The 20746-nt window shown below is 45.5% G+C and overlaps 1 protein-coding gene across 1 annotated transcript in view; it reads left to right on the top strand.

Moving 5' to 3' along the window:
* Positions 1-3978: 3978 nt before the first annotated feature.
* Positions 3979-20746, top strand: part of LOC136332017 (zinc finger protein 91-like) — a 64048-nt gene continuing 47280 nt past the window's right edge. Inside the window, 4 exon segments of the mRNA XM_066271242.1 lie at positions 3979-4114; positions 13146-13307; positions 19248-19374; positions 20219-20314. Of these exon segments, the coding sequence (XP_066127339.1) occupies positions 13293-13307; positions 19248-19374; positions 20219-20314 (238 nt within the window). The 5' untranslated portion in view covers positions 3979-4114; positions 13146-13292.

The raw sequence follows: 20746 nt of genomic DNA, 5'->3' as shown, positions 1-20746 counted from the left end.
GAAGAAGCGCCCATCTACTTCCCCACCCTTCCCCCTCTCCCTCTGTCTCTCTCTTCCCCTCCTGCAGCCAAGGCTCCATTGGAGCAAAGTTGGCTCAGGCGCTGAGGATGGCACCATGGCCTCCGCCTCAGGTGCTACAATGGTTCCAGTTTTAACAGCAACGCCCCAGATGGACAGAGCATCGCCCCCTAGTGGGCATGCCGGGTGGATCCGGTCGGGCACATGTGGGAGTCTGACTGCCTCCCCATTTCTCACTAAGGAAAATACAAAACAAAACACACACACACACACACACACACACAAAAGAAAAACAACTTTGCCTGACCTGCAATATTAAGATGGGCTTTGGGGCAAAATCCCTCATTTTCGCAGGTGGACAGCACTTAAACTATCTTTTTTCCCCCCAGCACTTTTCTCAGAAGTGTTGACTTTCTAAGTGGCAGGCAGCCAAACCTGTGTTCTGTCACATTAGTGCACTTACAAGGCTGGCGTGGGTGAGGGTACCTGTGTATCTTTTGAACTTGCCAGTGGTTTCAAAGGAGGAGCCATTCAGACTGTTACCACTTTGCTTAGAGGGCAGACTAGGGAGAAGATATAATGAAACCTAAATGATGTGAATACTCAAACATTAACAAATGAAACCAGACTCTTTAATAGGACTTTAAATGTCTGCTCTCAAAACTGCTGATTTTTTTAGTTGGGAAAGACCCAATTTTCTTCCTGTTAATACTTTACTTTTTTTTTTTTTTTTTTTTTTTTTTACAGAGACAGAGAGAGGGACAGACAGGGACAGAGAGATGAGAAGCATCAATCATTAGTTTTTCGTTGCGTGTTTCAACACCTTAATTGTTCATTGATTGCTTTCTCATACATGACCACGGGTTCGAGTAACCCCTCGCTCAAGCTGGTGACCTCGGGGTCTCGAACCTGGGTCTTCCGCATCCCAGTCCGACGCTCTATCCACTGCGCCACCACCCAGTCAGGCAATACTTTACTATTTTATTGAATATTACATTCCTTTTCCTGATGCACACTTGGGTTTCATTTTAGGAAGTGGTTGTTGAAAATACTTGTAAACTACTTTATCTCCATTTTAGGACAATTTTATACTAGTATAAGGAAAATTAATGCTTTGTCATGTTTATTAAATAAGTATTACTGAACAGTTTTATTTAAAGCAAATTTCTAAAGGATATGAAAATGTCAATTTTATATTACATAGCGAGCAATATGTTTATAGTAGTTCATTTTTAACTGTATTAATACTTCATTATTTAATGTATTTTTCCTTAGCATTTTTTTCTTCCTCACACATTATGTTTCATTTTTATTTTTCTCATTAAACACACCAAGAGATACATACATGAATGGATTGTGCTGAGACTTGTGACATGAAAATGTACATAAGATGATGACAAGGACAAAGTAAGTGCTGTATGTTTATGAAGAAAGTTTTTTAAGGACTTTGGTTCAATGAAAGAACAGGAATGACACAGGTTGTGAATGGAAGTCTTTTTGTGTGTGAGTTGACTATGGTCAGGAGCTTGAAAACCAAGTATTTTGAGGTCAACAAGCATACAATAAAGTAAATGGAAATAGAGTAATTAAAAAAAATAGAGAGTTCCTAAGATTGCAGCCGACTTTTGTGAGAAGGAGACAATCTTCATTGCCAAATGTGTGGGATTGTTTTGCCACTTCTTAGTGACAGGTGTTTTTATTCAGAGCCAGAGGACCTGACAGGAAATATGAGACATGTGGTACTGTTTACCATGGCTACTGACACCTAATGTTCTCCACCCAGACTTTCTTCCTATCCCAAAATAATAGGTTTCTTTCATCCATGGGCTTAATTTTTATGTAAATTGTTTTAGATCACACTACATTAAGAGTAATACTGATGCTCTATGTATAATAAATGATTGAATATTGAAATCTCTGAAGTAAGAACTGTTGATATTCTCCTTCTACAATAAAATCAAGTATTAAAAACTCATTCCTGGCCTGACCTCTGCTGGCGGGGTGGATAAAGTGTTAACCTGCAATGCTAAAGTCACTGGTTCAAAACCCTAGGCTTCGCCAAGGCATATATGGAAGTAGTTGCTTCCTGCTCTTCCCCACCTCTCTCTCTCTCCTCCCCTCTTTCTCTAAAATGAATAGTAGTAGTAGTAATAAAAACAATTACACCACTAGAAGTGACTGCATCAGTTTTCGAATCCAAGTTGCCTGGGTATGAAAGCAAGCTTCATTCCCTGGCCAGGAAATTCGGTTGCTTTGTGCATCATCCTGATATACTGAAGTTGTGAGTTTGATCCCAGAACTGGGCACATACAGGAACAGTAGTTTCTGTCTCCTGCTCTCTCCTGCTTTCTCCCTTCCTCTCTCTAAAATCATAAACATTAAAAAACAAAAACCTTCTTAACCATGTTCAGGAAATAAATGCATGGAATCATTTGATAAAAGGAGTGGATTAAGCTTTCAGGTACATCATGGTTAACTGTAGAGATTAAAGCTGGGGATACGTAAGTGTAACCAAGTTAAGAAATCTGTTAGCCTGACTGACCTCTGGTGGTGCAGTGGATAAAGCCACAACCCTGATTACTGAGGTCACCAGTTCAAAACCCTGGGTTCGCCTGCTCAAGGCACATATGGGAGTTGATGCTTTCTGCTCCTCCCCCCTTTCTCTCTCCCCTCTCTAAAATGAATAAATAAAAATCTTAAAAAAATAGAAAACCTATCATCCCTGGAGAGCTTGGTTGGAGCATCATCCTGAAGCAGACAGGTTCTGAGTTCCATCTCTGTCAGGGAGCATGCAGGAGCAGATCAATATACCTGTCTCTCTTCTCTCCCTTCCTCTCTATCTAAAATTAATAAAAAACCAAACAAAAATTTGAGAAATCTCTCAAAATGATTCGTTTTTTATTTTTTGACAGAGAGAGGGACAGGGACAGATAGGGACAGACAGGAGGAGAGAGAGATAAGCATCAATTCTTTGTTGTGACTCCTTAGCTGTTCATTGATTGCTTTCTCATATGTGCCTTGACCAAGGGGCTACAGCAGAGCGAGTGACCTCTTGCGCATGTCAGCGACCTTGGGCTCAAGTTGGTGAGCCCCTGCTCAAACCGAATGAGCCCACACTCAAGCTGACAACGTGGAGGGGTTAGGGGTTTGAACCTGGGTCCTCCGCGTCCCCATCCGACACTTTATCCACTGGCCACCGCCTGGTCGGGTGGGTCCTCATATTTTGTAGCTTAAAAGAAAACTTTTTAAATTGACTTGAAAGAGAGGCAGTAAGATAGACAAGAACCTCGATCTGTTCCTGTATGTGCCCTAACCTGGAATCGAATCTGCAACCTCAAAGCTTACTGATGAAGCTCTAACCAACCGAGATATCCAGCCAGGGCATAGAAGGAATTTTTCTTACTCTGAAAATAAAATTTTTTAATAGAAAGAGGAAAGTTTTGAACTATTGTTCATCGATAAACAAATATCACAGTTATACCCATTACAGAAAACCTACAAATATAATGAATTTGGAAGAACTTTAACCAGTATGAATGTTCACTGAGCATCAAATAGTTTACTGGCAGGTATCTTAAAGTATACTGAGTTGAGCAATGGATTTAACAGAGTGAAACGTTAATAAACTTCTGTAATACATACGTCTCAGAGGACTCTTGAAAGTATGACCTGTGTGGCAGAGATCCAAAATTGAACCCTTGGACGGTCATCATAATATGAAATGTGGAAAGAAATATTTCAATTGTAGGAATAACGATGTTGGTAAATCAAACGAATGCACAAGTAAAGCTATACCCAATGAGATCAGATGAAGGGGACCTCAGGCCCGCCCCTGCACCCGCTTCTCTTCATTAGGTTGTCTGGGCACAGACTCGCCTCTGATCACACCGGGTCCATTCTGGATGCGCTGTCAGGCTTTCAAAGGAATGCGCACGCGCAGCTTCTTACAGAGCCTGCGGCTCTTGGGTCGGGAAGAGCCGAGATTCTGGTGACTGTCTTCCCGGTTTAAACCTGACCCTCCCCGTCCCCATTCCTGCACGCGGAGAGCCTGAGGGTCGCTGCGGACGCCGAGAGCCCCGCTCCCGAGCCCCCGGCGGTGAGTGCGGAGTCCCGGTGAGAGGCCCCGAGCCTGCCCACTTCGCTGCCGGGTGGGGGCTCCGCGTCGGTTTCCAGGGAAACTCTGAGGCCGCCGCGGGGCGTGGGACCCCCTCGCCGCGGGGCTTCCTGCCTCGGTCCCGAGGGGGCAGCCCCCCCACACACACACCCGCGCTGTTTAAAGTCCCGGGAGACGGACGCGGGCGCTGGAGACGGACAGTGTCCGCCCCTTCCCCCCTCCCGGCCTCTCTCGGCCCGTGGAGCCCGGACTGCCCCCACTCCCCGCCCCGGGGACCTGCGGACCCCCTCCTGAGATCCCACCATTTAATAAGAGGCCCGGGTGCAGGAAGAGCACACTCTCCATGGGGTGGGGATTCGGGGCGAGAACGCGGGGTCCCCAGAAGAGCCCCCGGCCCCGCGCGGGGAGGGCTGTGTGGGAGCGGCGACAGCGAAGGGGCCCCGGGGACGCGCAGAGCGGGGCTGGGAGGGGTCAGGGGACGGAGAGAGACACGGGAGGGGAGGAGAGGTCAGTGAGGGGCCATGAAGAGACGGTAACGTGGGGGTGCGGGGGGACGGGACCGCGACTGGGAGAGTGACAGTAACCAGGGAAAGGAGCGCGAGGGGAAGAAAGGGGAGAAACCCCGAGGAGAGGGAGGGGCCCGGAGAGAAGGGCGCAGGGAGGGGGCTGGGGAGCAGAAGTGGGGGCGCAGGACGGGGCACTTCAGAACATAACCTGTGTCTTCCCCCCGAGTTGGACAGCTGCTCTGTGTGGAGCATCTTTGTTTTAATTAAATGCTCCAAGTGGTTCTAAAGTGAGCCTAGGCATTAGCAGGAAGGTTCCTGGATGGATTATTATTTTTTCTTTTTGCTTTGTTTCTTCTTTTTTCAATTGATTTGGAGGGGTGTAAGAATTTAGTTGTTTCATTTAGTTGTGTTCTCATTGATTGAATATGGCATACTGGGTTGGCCACTTACCCGCTGGGGCAGGGCCAGGTAAGAAATTTTATTTAGAATAGAGACAAGCAAAGGTGAGTGGGGGGCACAGACATGCTCTCTGGAGAGCTCCCGGGATGCATTAGTGAGAGTGGGGAGCAGGGATGGTCAGGGGAGGTGACAGGGTGTTGTGTTGGGTTTGGGCGTTCAGGAGAGCAGCGCTGTTCTCATTGTTGTGGGGGAATGTGTGGACGTCTGTGGGAGGAGAGCACGTGAAGACAAGAAAGAAAATACAGTGTGGTCTTTCTATAGGAGCTCATTTTTCCTGACTCTCCTTTGAAGAAGGACAGGAGGCTGGTCTTTTGTTACAGGAGAAAGCCCAAGTCCAAGAAGGCCTTTACCTTCTTGATTCTTGTCACCCTTGTGAGAAAGAATTCAGGGGAGAGACAGGGTGCGAAGTTAAAGCAAAGCAAGCCGTTTACTAAGTGAAGCTATGCACAGGGCACAAACGGGCAGACTCACCTATCCTGAGTGCCCCTACTTGTTGGGGTCTTGGAGATTATATGCTTTTCAGCTATAAATTTCAAGGTTTCCCTTCCCTGATATTGGGACTAATATATGGGGTTTCAAGGTCGTGTGAACATTTGGTGATTTTGTTCGGCAGACCTTAAACTACTGACTCCCTTGTTTCGTGTGTATGATAAGCCCCTTTGTCTTCCCCCTTTTCTTTTCCTGCTCTGATAGCTGTCTGTCCTACCTAACACTCCCCTCTCAAGTAATACTATCCTAATGCTGTTGGGGTGTTGAAAGTCAACAATCTTCCATATCTACTTCCCGCCGAGTGAGAACATGGAGCTGGTTACCTGTCAGGGTAGGTAAGGGTTAGGGTTCCATGTAGAATTCGTCAGTAGCCTGATCTAGAGGTTTGAGAGCCGTGTTTACACATCCTGGTCAGATGGCCGTTTGTAGGTGAATTGTTTCCATCCTGGATGATGCAAAATGGACAAAGTTATTGATAATACAAGGTACAAAAAGAAGGAGGAAAAAAACAGGAAAATCAGGGGACCTAGAAAGGGGATTAGCCAAGTGCTCCACGACCAGATGCTGGACCAGGAGGAACTCTACCCCTGTTTGTCCCAAACCTGGAGTTGCCTGGCCTTGTCTAAAAAGTATGGTCCTGTTGCCCTGGCCGGTTTCCTCAGTAGATGAGCATTGGCCCAGCCTATGGATGTCCTGGGTTCAATTCCCAGTCAGGGCACACCATGAGAAGCGACCAACTGCTTCTCTTCCTCTCCCCCTTCGCCACTCTTTCCCTCCCACAGCCACTGGCCCAGTTTGTTCGAGCATTGTCCCCGGGTGCTGAGGGTAGCTTGGTTGGTTTGAGCATCAACCCCAGATGGGGCTTGCCGGGTAGATCCCTGTTGGGGCTTTTGTGGGAGTCTGTCTCACTATCTCTCCTCCTCTCACTAAAAATAAAAAAAAAGGTAAAAAATATAGTCCTGAATTTGGGCCTGTTTGGTTGACCCAAAAACAGCATTCTTCTTGAAGCGTGGCACAGACACCTTCTTCGGCAACAGCTAACGTGTCAAAAACTCATGTAATTTGGACAGTAAGTGTCACCAAGGGGTTGATTTGAGTTTGGAGGGTAGAAGGAGAGGCTGCAATATGGGTGTTAAGCTGAGCCATCTCAGAGGGGAGATAGACAAAGATGTTTTCTGTTGAGACTACACCAGTGTTCCTGGTGTTGGCTCCTGCTAATCCGAACAAGGTGTTAATTCCTACTAGAATGGGGATTAGGGGCCCTCTTTTAGAGATCCTGTGAGTGGTGCTTTAGGAGATACATATAGAAGCTATAGCTTTAGCAATACATACAGTGGGTAACATATATCCTAAGGTGCAAAGTCCTGTCCAGTTAGTGGGTCGGCATTGATGAGCAGAGTCCCCACAGGTAGAATGTCCCTTCGGAGGCGGTAGGCCTTCTGACATGTGATATACACTGAATTGGGTTTCACCGAGGTGGGTGCCGCCATGAGTGTTCCTAGAGTTGTATTTCCGGAAGTATGTACTGGTGACAGTTGCTGTAGTTATGGGTTAAAACAAGGAGTGTTGTGGGAAATGTTGTTAATTTTGTCTTCCCAAAACATAATGCATCAGGTGGCATCAATAAAATCATTTTCTTGGGAAGTGTTATAAATGAGGGAACAATTGTCTGTTACTATGCATCCCCTGTAGGACTTGGCCAGTAAAGCTAGGTGGTAGCAATCTAGGGATCTTCCCCAAAAGAATCCTCCACTGCAGTTCTGTCTTTGAAAAATAGATATATTTGGTAGAGGACTGAGGTGAGAGGTTTGTATGGGAGGGACTGTCAAGGGAGAGAGAGTTCAGTTGTCAATATGTATTTGAACAGTGAAGTTGCAAGATGTATTACTTAAAGATCCTATTGGGTATCCCTGGTCGAACTTGGAGGAATAGAAACAGGGAGACCTGATTTTTGAGTTTGACCCCAGTATAGATTGGCCCTACAGTGGGGTGAGTGAGGCCCTTTTTGGCAGTCGATACATGTAGATATCGATACCCAGAAGGAGTTGAATAGTACATGAACCCCCGGGTTTCGACCCAGAGCTGGCCGTTCCTCTCCGAACTGGCCTCGAATTTGTTAGTATATCCAACAAGAGTGACTGAAAATAGTAAATAGTATTGGCTAGCAAGGCAACTGTAGCCTGTGGGGGCTTAATATTGGGAGAAGTATGGATTAGGAGTGCGGGTTTGAGACAGAGTAATAGGGAAAGTATAAAGATTTTGATTAGGAGTCCCATCATTGTTTGGATTTAAGGTTTACAAGAAATAATTCCACCCAGAAGGGAGCAAACAAACCCTCATGCATTGATCTGATATAAAGAGAATTCAAGCCTGACCTGTGGTGGCACAGTGGATAAAGCGTCGACATGGAAATGCTGAGGTTGCCGGTTCGAAACCCTGGGCTTGCCTGGTCAAGGCACATATGGGAGTTGATTCTTCCAGCTCCTCCCCCCTTCTCTCTCTCTGTCTCTCACCCCTTTCTGTCTCTCTCTCTCCCTCTCTCTCCTCTCTAAAAAAAAAAAAATGAATAAAAAAAAAAGAGAATCCAAAGAAGGGCAACAACCAGAACAAAGGTGATTTTCAAGCCTAATTAGCTATCTATTTTTATTTTTTATTTTTAAATTATTTTTATTATTTATTATAATCATAATAATTATTATTATTATTTTGTAGAGAGACAAGAACATCAAGCTGCTCCTGTGTGTGCCCTGACCAGGAAATCAAACTGGCAACCTTTGTGCTCCAGAGCGACGCTCCAGCCAACTGAGCTATCTGGCCAGGGCTTAATTTTTATTAATTTTTAGAGAGAGAGAGAGAGAGAGGAAGCATTCATTTATTGTTCCACTCAGCCATGCATTCTTTGATTGCTTCCTGTGTGTGCCCTGATGAGGAATTGAACCTGTGACCTTGTCATTTTGGAATGACACTCTTAACCGACTGGGCTAACTGGCCAGGGCCAGATTATTTTTTTTAAAGATTTTATGTCTTGATTTTTTAGAGAGAGAGAGAAGAAGCATCAGCTCATAATTGCTTCACTTTAGTTGTTCATTGATTGTTTCTCCTATGTGCCTTAACCAGGCAAGGCCGGGGTTTTGAACCAGTGACCTCAGTGTTCCAGGTTGCTGCTCTGTCCACCACACCACCAGAGGTGTGGCTTATCTGATATTTTTAGAGAGTAGCCACAGGTCTTCTATGGGTTCACAGGTTCAGTTATTGTCCTTTGATTTGTTTGTTTTTTGTTCAGTTGAATGATAAGGCTTCACTCCCGAATGATGGGTCCAACTGGCTATTCCCAGAACTTTAATTGCTGTGGGAGTAAAGTATGCCTGTGTGAGGTCTCTTCCAACTGGGGGTGAGTTGGGAAGCTGGAGATTCCTCCTTCCAGGTTTTTATTAAAACCTGGTATCCAGGTTCATATGAAGAGGTTGTGGTTGGAGGAAGCATATTTACTTTAATTTCTTGACTATTCTTTTGGAAGTTTGCTAAAAAGGTGATATATATTTAATGGCATGATTATTATATATATATAATATAATATAAAAATATATTATATTGCCTGACCGGGCGGTGGCGCAGTGGATAGAGCATCGAACTGGGATGCAGAGGACCCAGTTTCGAGACCCCAAGGTCGCCAGCTTAAGCGCGGGCTCATCTGGTTTGAGCAAAAGCCCACCAGCTTGAACCCAGGGTTGCTGGCTCTAGCAGGGGGCTGCTTGGTCTGCTGAGGGCCTGCGGTTAGGGCATATATGAGAGAGCAATCGATGAACAACTAAGGTGTTGCAACGCGCAATGAGAAACTGATGATTGATGCTTCTCGTCTCTCTCCGTTCCCATCCGTCTGTCCCTGTCTATCCCTCTCTCTGACTCACTCTCTGTCTCTGTAAAAAAAAAAAGTAAAAAAATATTATATTATATATAATTATATATAATCATGCCATTGACCTCCTCATCAAATAGGAAGTCTGCGTAAAGAAAAGCCCTTCCATATAGTTTCAAATGGGCTTAGACCTAACAATGGAGTTGGGCTTACTCATATTCTTAGTAGAGTAATGGGCAGTAATAGGAGCCAGTTCTTATGAGATTCTGGGCATAATTTAGTCAATGTTTTCTTGCGATCTGGTTTGAGCTCTTGACTTTCTGTGATGACAGGTCTCTAGGACAAGCGAAGATGCCATTTGATGCTTAAGGCCTTATTAACCCTTTAAGTTATTTATGAAGTAAAGGCAGAACCATTATCACTTTTTAAAGACCAAGGGAGTTCAAATCCTCAAATTAGTTCTTTTTTGTTTTTTTTTTGTATTTTTCTGAAGTGAGAAGCAGGCAGGCAGAGACACCCCCGCATGCACCCAACCGGGATCCACCGGCATGCCCACTAGGGGGTGATGCTCTGCCCATTTGGGCTGTTGCTCTGTTGCAACCGGAGCCATTCTAGCACCTGAGGTGGAGGCCATGGAGCCATCCTCAGTGCTCGGGCCAACTTTGCTCCAATGGAGACTTGGCTGCAGGAGGGGAAGAGAGAGACAGAGACGAAGGAGAGGGAGAGGGGTGGAGAAGCAGATGGGCGCTTCTCCTGTGTGCCCTGGCTGGGAATTGAATCCAGGACATCCACATACCAGGCTGATACTCTACCACTGAGCCAACTGGCCAGGGCTGGAATGAATTCTTTTAATATTTTTACTAACTTTTTTTGACAGAGACAGAGAGAGAGGGATAAATAGGGAGAGACAGGAAGGGAGAGAGATGAAAAGCATCAGTTCTTTGTTTCAGCTCCTTAGTTGTTCAGTGATTGCTTTCTCATATGTGCCTTGATGGGGGGGGCCCTACTGCAGAGCAAGTGACCCCTTGCTCAAGCCAGTAACCATGGGGTCACGTCTGTGATCCTACACTCAAGCTGGTGAGTCTATGCTCAAGCTGGCGATCTCGAGGTCTCGAACCTGGGCCCTCCATGTCCCAGTTCGACACTCTATCCACTGTGCCATCACCTGGTCAGGCAATATTTTAACTAATTTTTAAAACTTTTTTTGAGAGAGAATGATAGGGACAGACAGAAGGAAGGGAGACAGATGAGAAGCATAAACTTGTCAATGAGGCACTTTAGTTTTCATTGATTGCCTTCTCATACATGCCTTGACTGGGGGCTACAGCTGAGCCAGTGACCCCTCACACAAGCCAGCAACTTTGGGCTCAAGCCAGTGACCATGGGGTCATGTCTGTGGTTCTACGCTCAAGCTGGCGACCCTGCACTCAAGCTGGCTACCTCAGGGTTTTGAACCTGGGTCCTCAGCTTCCCAGATTGCCGCTCTATCCACTGTACCACCACCTGGCCAGGCCAAATTTATTCCAGTTCTTAAGGCTGCATCCCAGTGGTATATCTTGTGGTATTGAACCTCGATTTCCCATTAAGAGAATGGAGGAGAGCATGGGAGAGTTTGGTCATCCTGTGTTTCTCTTTTCATGTCTTACATACCTTCTGGAGAGAGCGGCCACTCTCAGCTACGGTTTTTCAGAACTAGCTAGCCTTCCTGTGTAACCCTAACCCTAGCCCAGCACCCTGTGGGTTCTCCTTACATCTCTGTTCTTCCAATGGAAGTCTGCGTCCTGACTTCCATCTCCTGCTTTTCCTCAGAGGGCCTTGAAGTGGAATTTTCACTCCTTCAGGATGCACCCCAATCTCGAGTAAATGACAGCTTCCCCAATAATTAATTCCTGTTTCCTGCCAGATATCTTATTGAAGTAAAAATTGTAATAATTGCATTCCTACCAATCAGTGCAAAGAGGAAACTGCCGGATTTTCTGTACAGTGTCTCTGATCGTGTCTGGATGGTTGCGCTCCAGTGTTGATGTCCGCTAGAATGTCTAAAAGCCTCCCATCTCCTCGCATATTCTCAATCCCCTGGGTCTGGTGGTGCATACACAGTAAGTGTCTGAACAGTGTTGGCAGTGCTGCCTGTGTCTCTACCCATCAGGGCAAGGTCCCAGTATGTCCCAGGTTTTGGTAAGACCTTTCAGGGCCAAGCCAGCACCTTCTAGTGTGCTGTTCGCTTTCTCAAGATACATAACAAGTTGTTGATGAGTCCGAGATTTTGACATTAAGGCTCTAAGGAAGTTTCATGAAGAAAGTCCCCGTATCCCACTTTTACCATAATTGGTGAGGGACTATCTTCCCCCCTTTTTTTTTTGTATCTTTCTGAAGTGATAAGTGGGGAGGCAGAGAGACAGACTCCCGCATGCGCCCGACCAGGATCCAGTAGCTGATTTTTGGCTTAAACTTATCTTTACTGGAAGTCATGTGTCACAGACAGTGTTCTGCTTGTGAGCAGGGCTGCCAGAGTCCATTTACCTTCTGGTCACTCAGTATTCTCTCGTGTGGCTCGGTTTCTCTCCTGAACGTGTGGGACACCCAGGAGGGCTCAGTCCTGTGTGCGGCCTGTGGTGAGCTAAAGCAATTAATTATGAGTGAAACAAAGGTCCCTATGAGGCCCCTATGCCTCTTGGGAATAATCAAAGGTGTCTCTGCTAAGTTCTCTTGTGAAAATGTCCAGAGCCTGAACCAGAGGGAGAAAGTGCCTCTTCAATCTTTGGAACTCAGGCGAACTTGAGCATTCACTATAAATTATTATTTTTTCTGTTTGTGAACACAATCCTGCATGCAAAGACCAATTAAATTGCTGTAATTCACCTCCCTGGTGGTTCACTTAAAAGCAACAAAACACAAGGTAATCAACAGTTCAAATGCTTTAGAAATGTTTACCTGAAGCCTGTGTACTCTTATTAATCAGTGTCACCCCAGTAAATTTAATTTTCTAAATAAAATTATTTAAAAATGCTATAATGAGGGAAGAAAAGCAACAAACAGAAGGAGAAAAGTTCCTGGAAGGGATTAAACTCACTGTGATCCAAGGCCCAGAATAAGAAAGATGTCAGTGTCCTGACCTGTGATGGCGCGGTGGATAAAAGCATTGACTTGGAATGCTGATGTCGCCAGTTCAAAACCCTGGGCTTGCCTGGTCAAGGCACATATGGGAGTTGATGCTTCCTGCTTCTTCCCCCTTCTCTCTCTTTCTCTTTCTGTTGGTCTCTGTTTCTCTTTCTCCTCACTAAAATAAATAAAAATTTTAAAAATTAAGATAAAAAGAAAAATGTCAGTGGAGAAGGCCCAAGTCCGAGGGCTTCTTCATCCTCAATTTTTTTCATACTCACAAGAAAAAACTCAGGCAGAGACAGTGCAGCACTCACGCCAAGCTATACACTTGACACAAGGCACAAACGGGCAAACGCTGCTAGCCTGAGTGCCTGCCTTTGGGGGTGTTAGAGATAATATGTTTTGCAGCTGTAAATTTCAAGGCTCCCCTTCCCTGATACTGGGACTAATATATAAGGTTTTTAGGTCATGTGAACATCTGGTGATTTTCTTTGCAGACCTTAAACTGCTGACTCCCTCCTTTAGTGGGTGAGACAAACGCCATTTATTCACCCACCCCTTTTCCTGCCCTAATCACTGTTCTACCGAACATTTTCAGCATTTCCAGATCCTTCTGTCTGTGAGTGTGGTGGAAGCTGATTAAGTGGCTGTGTGGACACCTGTGGTGGCACATTCTCCAAATGCAGACCTGACTCCTCAACATACTGTCCCCTGAGAGAACAAGCAGGAGCTGGACCAGGACAGAATGGCTGCTTCTCAGGTAAGCAATGTGTCCTAGGCTGAGGTGGTGTTTGCTTTTCCTCCTAACTTCAGTGGGTTTAGGACCTGCAACCTTTAGTTCTCTATTTCTGAAGTCCCTGCTTAATGAGGTTGCTCCCATTTCCTTATTTTTTTCTTTTTCTTATCATTGTCAAGATCAGCATCTTGTATACTTCCCTCCTTTGTACCTGAACCTTCTGTGCATTCTCCATCCGGGCTCCCTGAGGGCACGAACAATTTCAGCCAGGCAATAATGATCTTCAGTCAGTGGTGGGATTCAAATAATTTAACAACTGGTTCTCTGCCCTAATGACCATTTTAAGTATAAAAAAAGATATAACAGAAGGTAGTTTATTTTTTCATTCATTTAATACTTAAGTAATAACAATAAAAGAGGTACACAAAATGAGATTATGGTATAAGAAAGAGTTTAAAAATATTAATGAAAAAATATTAATACCTGACATGCCTGATCAGGTGGTGGCACAGTGGATAGAGCGTTGGACTGGGATGCGGAGGAACCAGGTTCGAGACCCCGAGGTTGCCAGCTTGAGCACAGGCTCATCTGGTTTGAGCAAAGCTCACCAGCTTGGACCCAAAGTCGCTGGCTCGAACAAGGGGTTACTCGGTCTGCTGAAGGCCCGCGGTCAAGGCACATATGAGAAAGCAATCAATGAGTAACTAAGGTTTCGCAACAAAAAACTGATGATTGCTGCTTCTCATCTCTCTCCATTTCTGTCTGTCTGTCCCTATCTATCCCTCTCTCTGACTCTCTCTCTGTCTCTGTAAAAAAAAAAAAAAATCCTGACAAAAAACAATACAAGTTGTCACCCCCGGATTGTTTGGCACTTTTTCTCTACATGTTGTATATTTGTTTACAGAAGTAACAAACATGAGGGAACTAAAGTTTTTGGAAATGAATAAATACTACAGGCATAGTTCCGTCAATTTTTTTTCACCTATGGATGGAATGAACATTACTATCAGTGTTTAGAATACACTGTTGCACAAAAGAATGTTAAAAAAGAGTAAGGTATGTAAATTTGTGATTTCCACATTGGGCGGCTGCCAGGTGCCCACTTTAGAACCCTGATGACAGGTGCCATTTTAACAACCAGTTTGCCAAACTCAACAAAAAATTAAGTATCAGTTCAGCCAAACTTGTGTGAACTGGCTGAATCCCACCGCTGCCTTCAACTACTGGAAACATCCCCTTTGTGACAGCCTGGGAGGGCACCGTGTCCACCATCCCTGTGGGGATGGTCAGAGGCTCGGGCATCAGTGAAGAAGGGAGTGTAGACGTTAGGTTCATGTGGCTGCAGCGTCAGCTCTGTGGGTCAGGATTAAGGAACTGCACCTTCTCCAGGTCAGAAAATCTGAGGAAGTTCTGACAGAGAAGAGCAGCTAGAAGAGATGTGCTCACTAGATCGCTGAGAAAGACTTCTTGTTTAAAGGGAGTGTTAAAGAACAGAACATGGGGGTACATGTGGATGGACATTTGCAGGAAACTAATGATTTTTGTGATCATTTTCAAATAATGTCACAACAGTGATGTGTTTTTACATGTCTTGGTCATCTGATACACGTTGTTTCAGTTCACCGGATATTCACATGGCTGAGGTGCTCTCTTCACTATAGAGTTAATAATTTTCTGTTATCATTAACAAGGGTCTAGTAGGGATTTATTGAGAGATGTGCAAAAAACACACATCATCTGGAAACTCCCCTTTTCTACTTAGTCCCTGTTTGCTTTGAAAATGAAAGCTTGGCCCTGGCCAGTTGGCTCAGTGGTAGATCATCGGCCTGGTGTGTGAGTGTCCTGGGTTCAATTCCTGGTCAGGGCACACAGGAGAAGCACATAACTGCATTTCTACCCCTCCCACTCTTGCTTCTCTCTCTCTTTCTCTCTCTCTCTCTCTCTCTCTCTCTCATATCTTCTCCTCTCCTGAAGCCATGGCTCGATTGGAGCCAGTTGGCCCAGGCACTGAGATTGGCTCCCCGGCTGGCCTCTGCCTCAGGTGCTATAAAATGGCCCCGGTTGTAATAGAGCAAGGGCCCCAGATTTGCTGAGTAGATCCCAGTCGCACGCATGTAGGAGTCTGTCTCTACCTCCCCTCTTCTCACTAAAATAAATTAAAAAAAAAAAGAAAGAAAGGAAAAAAAAAGAAAATGAAGACTCTATCCTGACCTGTGGTGGTGCAGTGGATAAGACAGCGACCTGGAGCCTGACCTGTGGTGGCGCAATGGATAAAGTGTTGACCTGGAAACCCTGAGGTCATTGGTTCAAAACTCTGGGCTTGCCTGGTCAAGGAATATATGGGAGTTGATGCTTCCAGCTCCTCCTTTCTGTCTGTCTGTCTGTCTCTCTCTTTCCTCTCTAAAATGAATAAATAAAAAATATTAAAATAAAATTAAAAAAGACAGCGACCTGGAACACTGAGGTTTCTGGTTTGCAGCCCCAGGCTTGCTTGGTCAAGGCACATAAAAGAAGGAACAAGTTGATGCTTGCTATTCCTTGCCCCCTTTCTCTCCTCTCTCTCTTCTCTCTCAAATCAATAAATAAAATATTTTTAAAAAAGGAGAAGAAAGAAAATGAAGGCTCTACATATATTTCTTGGAAATCATGGGCTATAATTTCTGTAAATTTTTATTATATTCCACACTCATGTCACAGAGATACACTATATTGTCACTATTTGGATTTTAAAAAAGGTTATAGAATTATTATTATCATCATTTTTTTATGTTTTTTCTTTCAGATTTTTTTCACTTATTGATTTTGGAGAGAGGAGAAAGAGACAGAGAGAAGGATTGGGGGAGGATCAAGAAGCATCAACTTGTAGTAGTTGCTTGTTGTATGTACCTTCACTGGGCAAATCCAAGGTTTTGAACTGGTGACCTCACCATACTAGATCAATGCTTTATCTGCTGCGCCACCACAGGTCAGGTTTATTATTATTTTTAAATTTTTTTTTGGTGACAGACAGAGTCAGACAGAGGGACAGATAGGGACAGACAGACCGGAAGGGAGAGAGATGAGAAGCATCAATTCTTTATTGCGGTTCCTTAGTTGTTCATTGATTGATTTCTCATATGTGCCTTGATGGGGGGGGGAGGCAGGGGGGGCGGGGGGAACTATAGCAGACCGAGTGACCCCTTGCTCGAGCCAGCAACCTTGGGCTCAAGCTGGTGAGCCTTGCTCAAACCAGATGAGCCTGTGTTCAAGCTGGCGACCTTGGGGTCTTGAACCTTGGTCTTCCGCGTCCCAGTCCAATGCTCTATCCACTGCGCCACCGCCTGGAAAGGCTGCGTATGCATAAAATGTTAATGTAATTTGAGCTATGTTTTCTTCTTATTTGCTTAAGATGTTTGTGTTTATCTTCTCAGTTCCAGAAACTGCTATGAACATTCATGAAGTTTCTTTATGTGTATTGGCCTGTGTGGTTTTTGAAAAATTGTAGGTCAAGTTTGGAGAAAACAGGATTTACACTTTATTGTATGTTTTATAAAATATTCACATAACAGAGAAAGCATCTTGTTCTAAGGTTACTTACAGTAAATTTTCAAATAAGATTGTGGTTCATATGTTTTTTGTTGCATAGGTCCCTAGCTGGATGTTCAGTTGGCTAGAGCATCTCAAGATATGCCAAGGTCGCAGGTTGATCCACAGTCAGAGCACGTGTAAGAATCAACCAGTGAGGGGGCCGGGGCAGGAAGAAAAGGGGAAAGCGGGGTGAACGGTGATGGAGGGAGACTTGGCTGGGGTGGTGAACACACAGTACAGTGTCCTGATGATGTGTGATAGAATTGTACACCTGAGACTTCTATAATTTCAGTCATCAATGTCATCCCTATAAACTCGATAGAGGAGAAGTAAAAAAAAAAAAAAAAAAAAAGGAAAATCGGGCCCTGGACGGTTGGCTCAGTAGTAGAGCGTTGGCCTGGTGTGCAGAAGTCCCAGGTTCGATTCCCGGCCAGGGCACACAGGAGAAGCGCCCATCTGCTTCTCCACCCCTCCCCCTCTCCTTCCTCTCTGTCTCTCTCTTCCCCTCCCGCAACGAGGCTCCATTGGAGCAAAGATGGCCCGGGCGCTGGGGATGGCTCCTTGGCCTCTGCCCCAGGCACTAGAGTGGCTCTGGTCGCAGCAGAGCGACGCCCCGGAGGGGCAGAGCGTCGCCCCCTGGCGGGCTTGCTGGGTGGATCCCGGTTGGGTGCATGCGGGAGTCTGTCTGACTGTCTCTCCCTGTTTCCAGCTTCAGAAAAATACAAAAAAAAAAAAAGGAAAATCAAAGCTAATAGAAAAAAGTTATATTAAAAGATACATAGGCCCTGGCCGGTTGGCTCAGTGGTAGAGCATCGGCCTGGCATGCAGAAGTCCTGGGTTCGATTCCCGGCCAGGGCACACAGAAAAAGCGCCCATTTGCTTCTCCACCCCTCCCCCTCTCCTTCCTCTCTGTCTCTCTCTTCCCCTCCCGCAGCCGAGGTTCCATTGGAGCAAAGATGGCCCGGGCGCTGGGGATGGCTCCTTGGCCTCTGCCCCAGGCGCTAGAGTGGCTCTGGTCGCAACAGAGCGATGCCCCGGAGGGGCAGAGCATCACCTCCTGGTGGGCAGAGTGTTGCCCCTGGTGGGCGTGCTGGATGGGGTGCATGTGGGAGTCTGTCTGACTGTCTCTCCCTGTTTCCAGCTTCAGAAAAATACAAAAAAAAAAAAAAAAAGATACATTTAGGCCCTGGCCGGTTGGCTCAATGGTAGAGCATCGGCCTGGTGTGCAGAAGTCCCGGGTTCGATTCCCGGCCAGGGCACACAGGAGAGGTGCCCATCTGCTTCTTCACCCCTCCCCCTCTCCTTCTTCTCTGTCTCTCTTCCCCTCCTGCAGCCGAGGCTCCATTGGAGCAAAAAGATGGCCTGGGCGCTGGGGATGGCTCCTTAGCCTCTGCCCCAGGCGACAGAGCAACGCCCCGGATGGGCAGAGCATCGCCCCCTGGTGGGCGTGCCAGGTGGATCCCAGTCGGGCGCATGTGGAAGTCTGTCTGACTGCCTCCCCGTTCCCAGCTTCAGAAAAATAAAAAATAAATAAAAAAGATACATTTAATGATTAAAAAAAGAAGTTGCTACTTCTCATTTCTCTCCCTGACTCTCTTGCTCTATCTCTCTCTCAAAAAAAAAGAGAATTGAAAAAGTGCATTCTTTAGATAAATGCCAGCGATAAAGTATTACATATGTAACCAAAGAATTGAGTAAAATACTTGACTCTGGAACCAAGAAAAAATATCAACCAATGAGTGCATGAATTTGGGGAACAGCAAATCGATGTTTCTCTTTTTGTCTTTATAAATCAGTAAATAAAAAATTTAACAATTCCATTAACCTTTTTTAGTTCAAATCCTGTACAAATTTTTCCTGAGATTTCTATTTCTGTGCTATTCAAAGGTATGGCGTGTGGTCCGGAGACATTTGTGTCACTGGTTAAATGGGAGCTTGTTAAACATGTGGAAACACAGGCCCCATCCCAGAACTTCTCCATGGTAATCTGCGTTTTCACAAAACTGCAGTTCACTGTTGTCCACATTAAAATTGGAGAAGTACTTACACTTCCAATGCACCCTGACTTTTCTAGCCGAGGAATGAACACAACTGATTGTGAATAATATAAATACAACACTGACAAAATGATGTGCCTGTCAGGTTGATGCCTTAATTTAAATATTTATTTTTCTGGAAAGTAAAGTCTGTGCAGTGCATTTCTGGACACGTGTCATCCTCGTTACTCAGTGTTAGCAAATACATTAGAGGATATTATTGAGTCAAAATGATCTCACTGGATAATTCAGGATACTGTCCGGGGACCCAGCCTCTTCTAGTACTGCTTTCCTGTTGGGTGGCATATGAACTCTGTGGCCCTGGGTGAAGGTCTCTTTTTTTTTTTTTTTTGTCTCCCAGAAATCATTGACCTTCAGGGATGTGGCTGTGGATTTATCTTGGGAGGAGTGGGAATGCCTGGACCCAGCTCAGCGGAAACTGTACGTGGATGTGATGTTGGAGAACTACAGGAACCTGGTCTCCCTGGGTGAGGATGACTTCCTTCCAGAGCTTATCCTCCACCCACAGGGTTTTGTGTCCTTCATTAGGAGAATGTCTCCTGGGGGCTTCTGCATTGGATGGTAGAATTTTTATGCTTTGTTCTTTTAATTTTTTTAAAAATTCATTTTAGAGAGAGGGGACAGAGACAGAGAGAGAAGAGGGGGGGGGACCAGGAAGCATCAACTCCCATATGTGCCTTGACCAGGCAAGCCCAGGGTTTTGAACCGGTGACCTCAGCGTTCCAGGTCAACACTTTAACCACTGCACCACCACCAGTTAGGGAGACTTTCAGATTCTTGATCTCAAAGAACAAACGGTTTGCTGTAGAAGAAAAGAAAGGTTTCATGATGTATATGAAATAGGAAGTCACTGTCTAAAAACTTTACTGGTGTCTAGAATAATTAAAGTACTATCAGAAAACAGTGTTTTGGAAAACCATTTTCCAAAATAAAATGCTATACCATGTCTACTCACCTGAGCATAAACTAGGTTGAAAATTAGAAAATTTCAAGCAAAACTCATACTTTTTTTTTCCTAAGCAAGGGGTAGGGGAGAGAGATGAGAAGCATCTACTTGTATTTGTGGCACTTCTGTTGCTCATTGATTGCTTCTCATATGTGCCTTTACCAAGTGGCTCCAGCAAAGCCAGTGACCTTGGGATCATGTCGATGATCCTGTGCTCAAGCCAGTGACCCTGTGCTCAGGCTGAAGAGCCTGCACTTAAACTGGTGACCTCAGGGTTTCAGACCTGGGATCTCAGCATCCCAGGTTGATGCTCTATCCACTGCTCCACCACCTGTCAGATTCATGGTCCTTTTTCTAATAAACAGGGCTTTCTGTCTCTAAGCCAGTCCTGGTCATGTACTTGGAGCAAGTGAAGACGCGCTGGGATGTGACGGGAAGAAAGACACTACCCTTCCACCCAGGTAGGTGGGATGAGGAGGCTGATGACACAGGTGAGAGATCTAAAGGTCACGGAGGAGGCCAGACCTTACAGTGTGGTTGGGAAGCTGCTGCAGTGGAAAGGGCTGTGAGAGGCCCAGGTGTATCCCTGTTGTCATAGAGGGACACTGGTCTCCAACACGTCCCGTGCTCCTGCGTCCTCTCGGGACTCTGCTTTTGCTCCAGTGACCTCTGTCATCACATTAGCAGTGGGGGCGGGGTCCTCCCCTTATGGTGAGGGCCGTCGTTGTCTGGCTTCTCTTGCATTACTTTGGGGACCTGGGAAATCCTGTGCATGTTATATCTTAACCCTTTTACTTTTTTTTTTTTTTTTTCCTGAAGCTGGAAACGGGGAGAGACAGTCAGACAGACTCCCGCATGCGCCCGACCGGGATCCACCCGGCACGCCCACCAGG

Source organism: Saccopteryx bilineata, chromosome 3 (assembly GCF_036850765.1).
Source record: "Saccopteryx bilineata isolate mSacBil1 chromosome 3, mSacBil1_pri_phased_curated, whole genome shotgun sequence".
NCBI lineage: Eukaryota > Metazoa > Chordata > Mammalia > Chiroptera > Emballonuridae > Saccopteryx > Saccopteryx bilineata.
The sequence above is the reverse complement of the archived record's forward strand: the minus strand, read 5'-3'. Positions and strand labels throughout refer to the sequence as shown.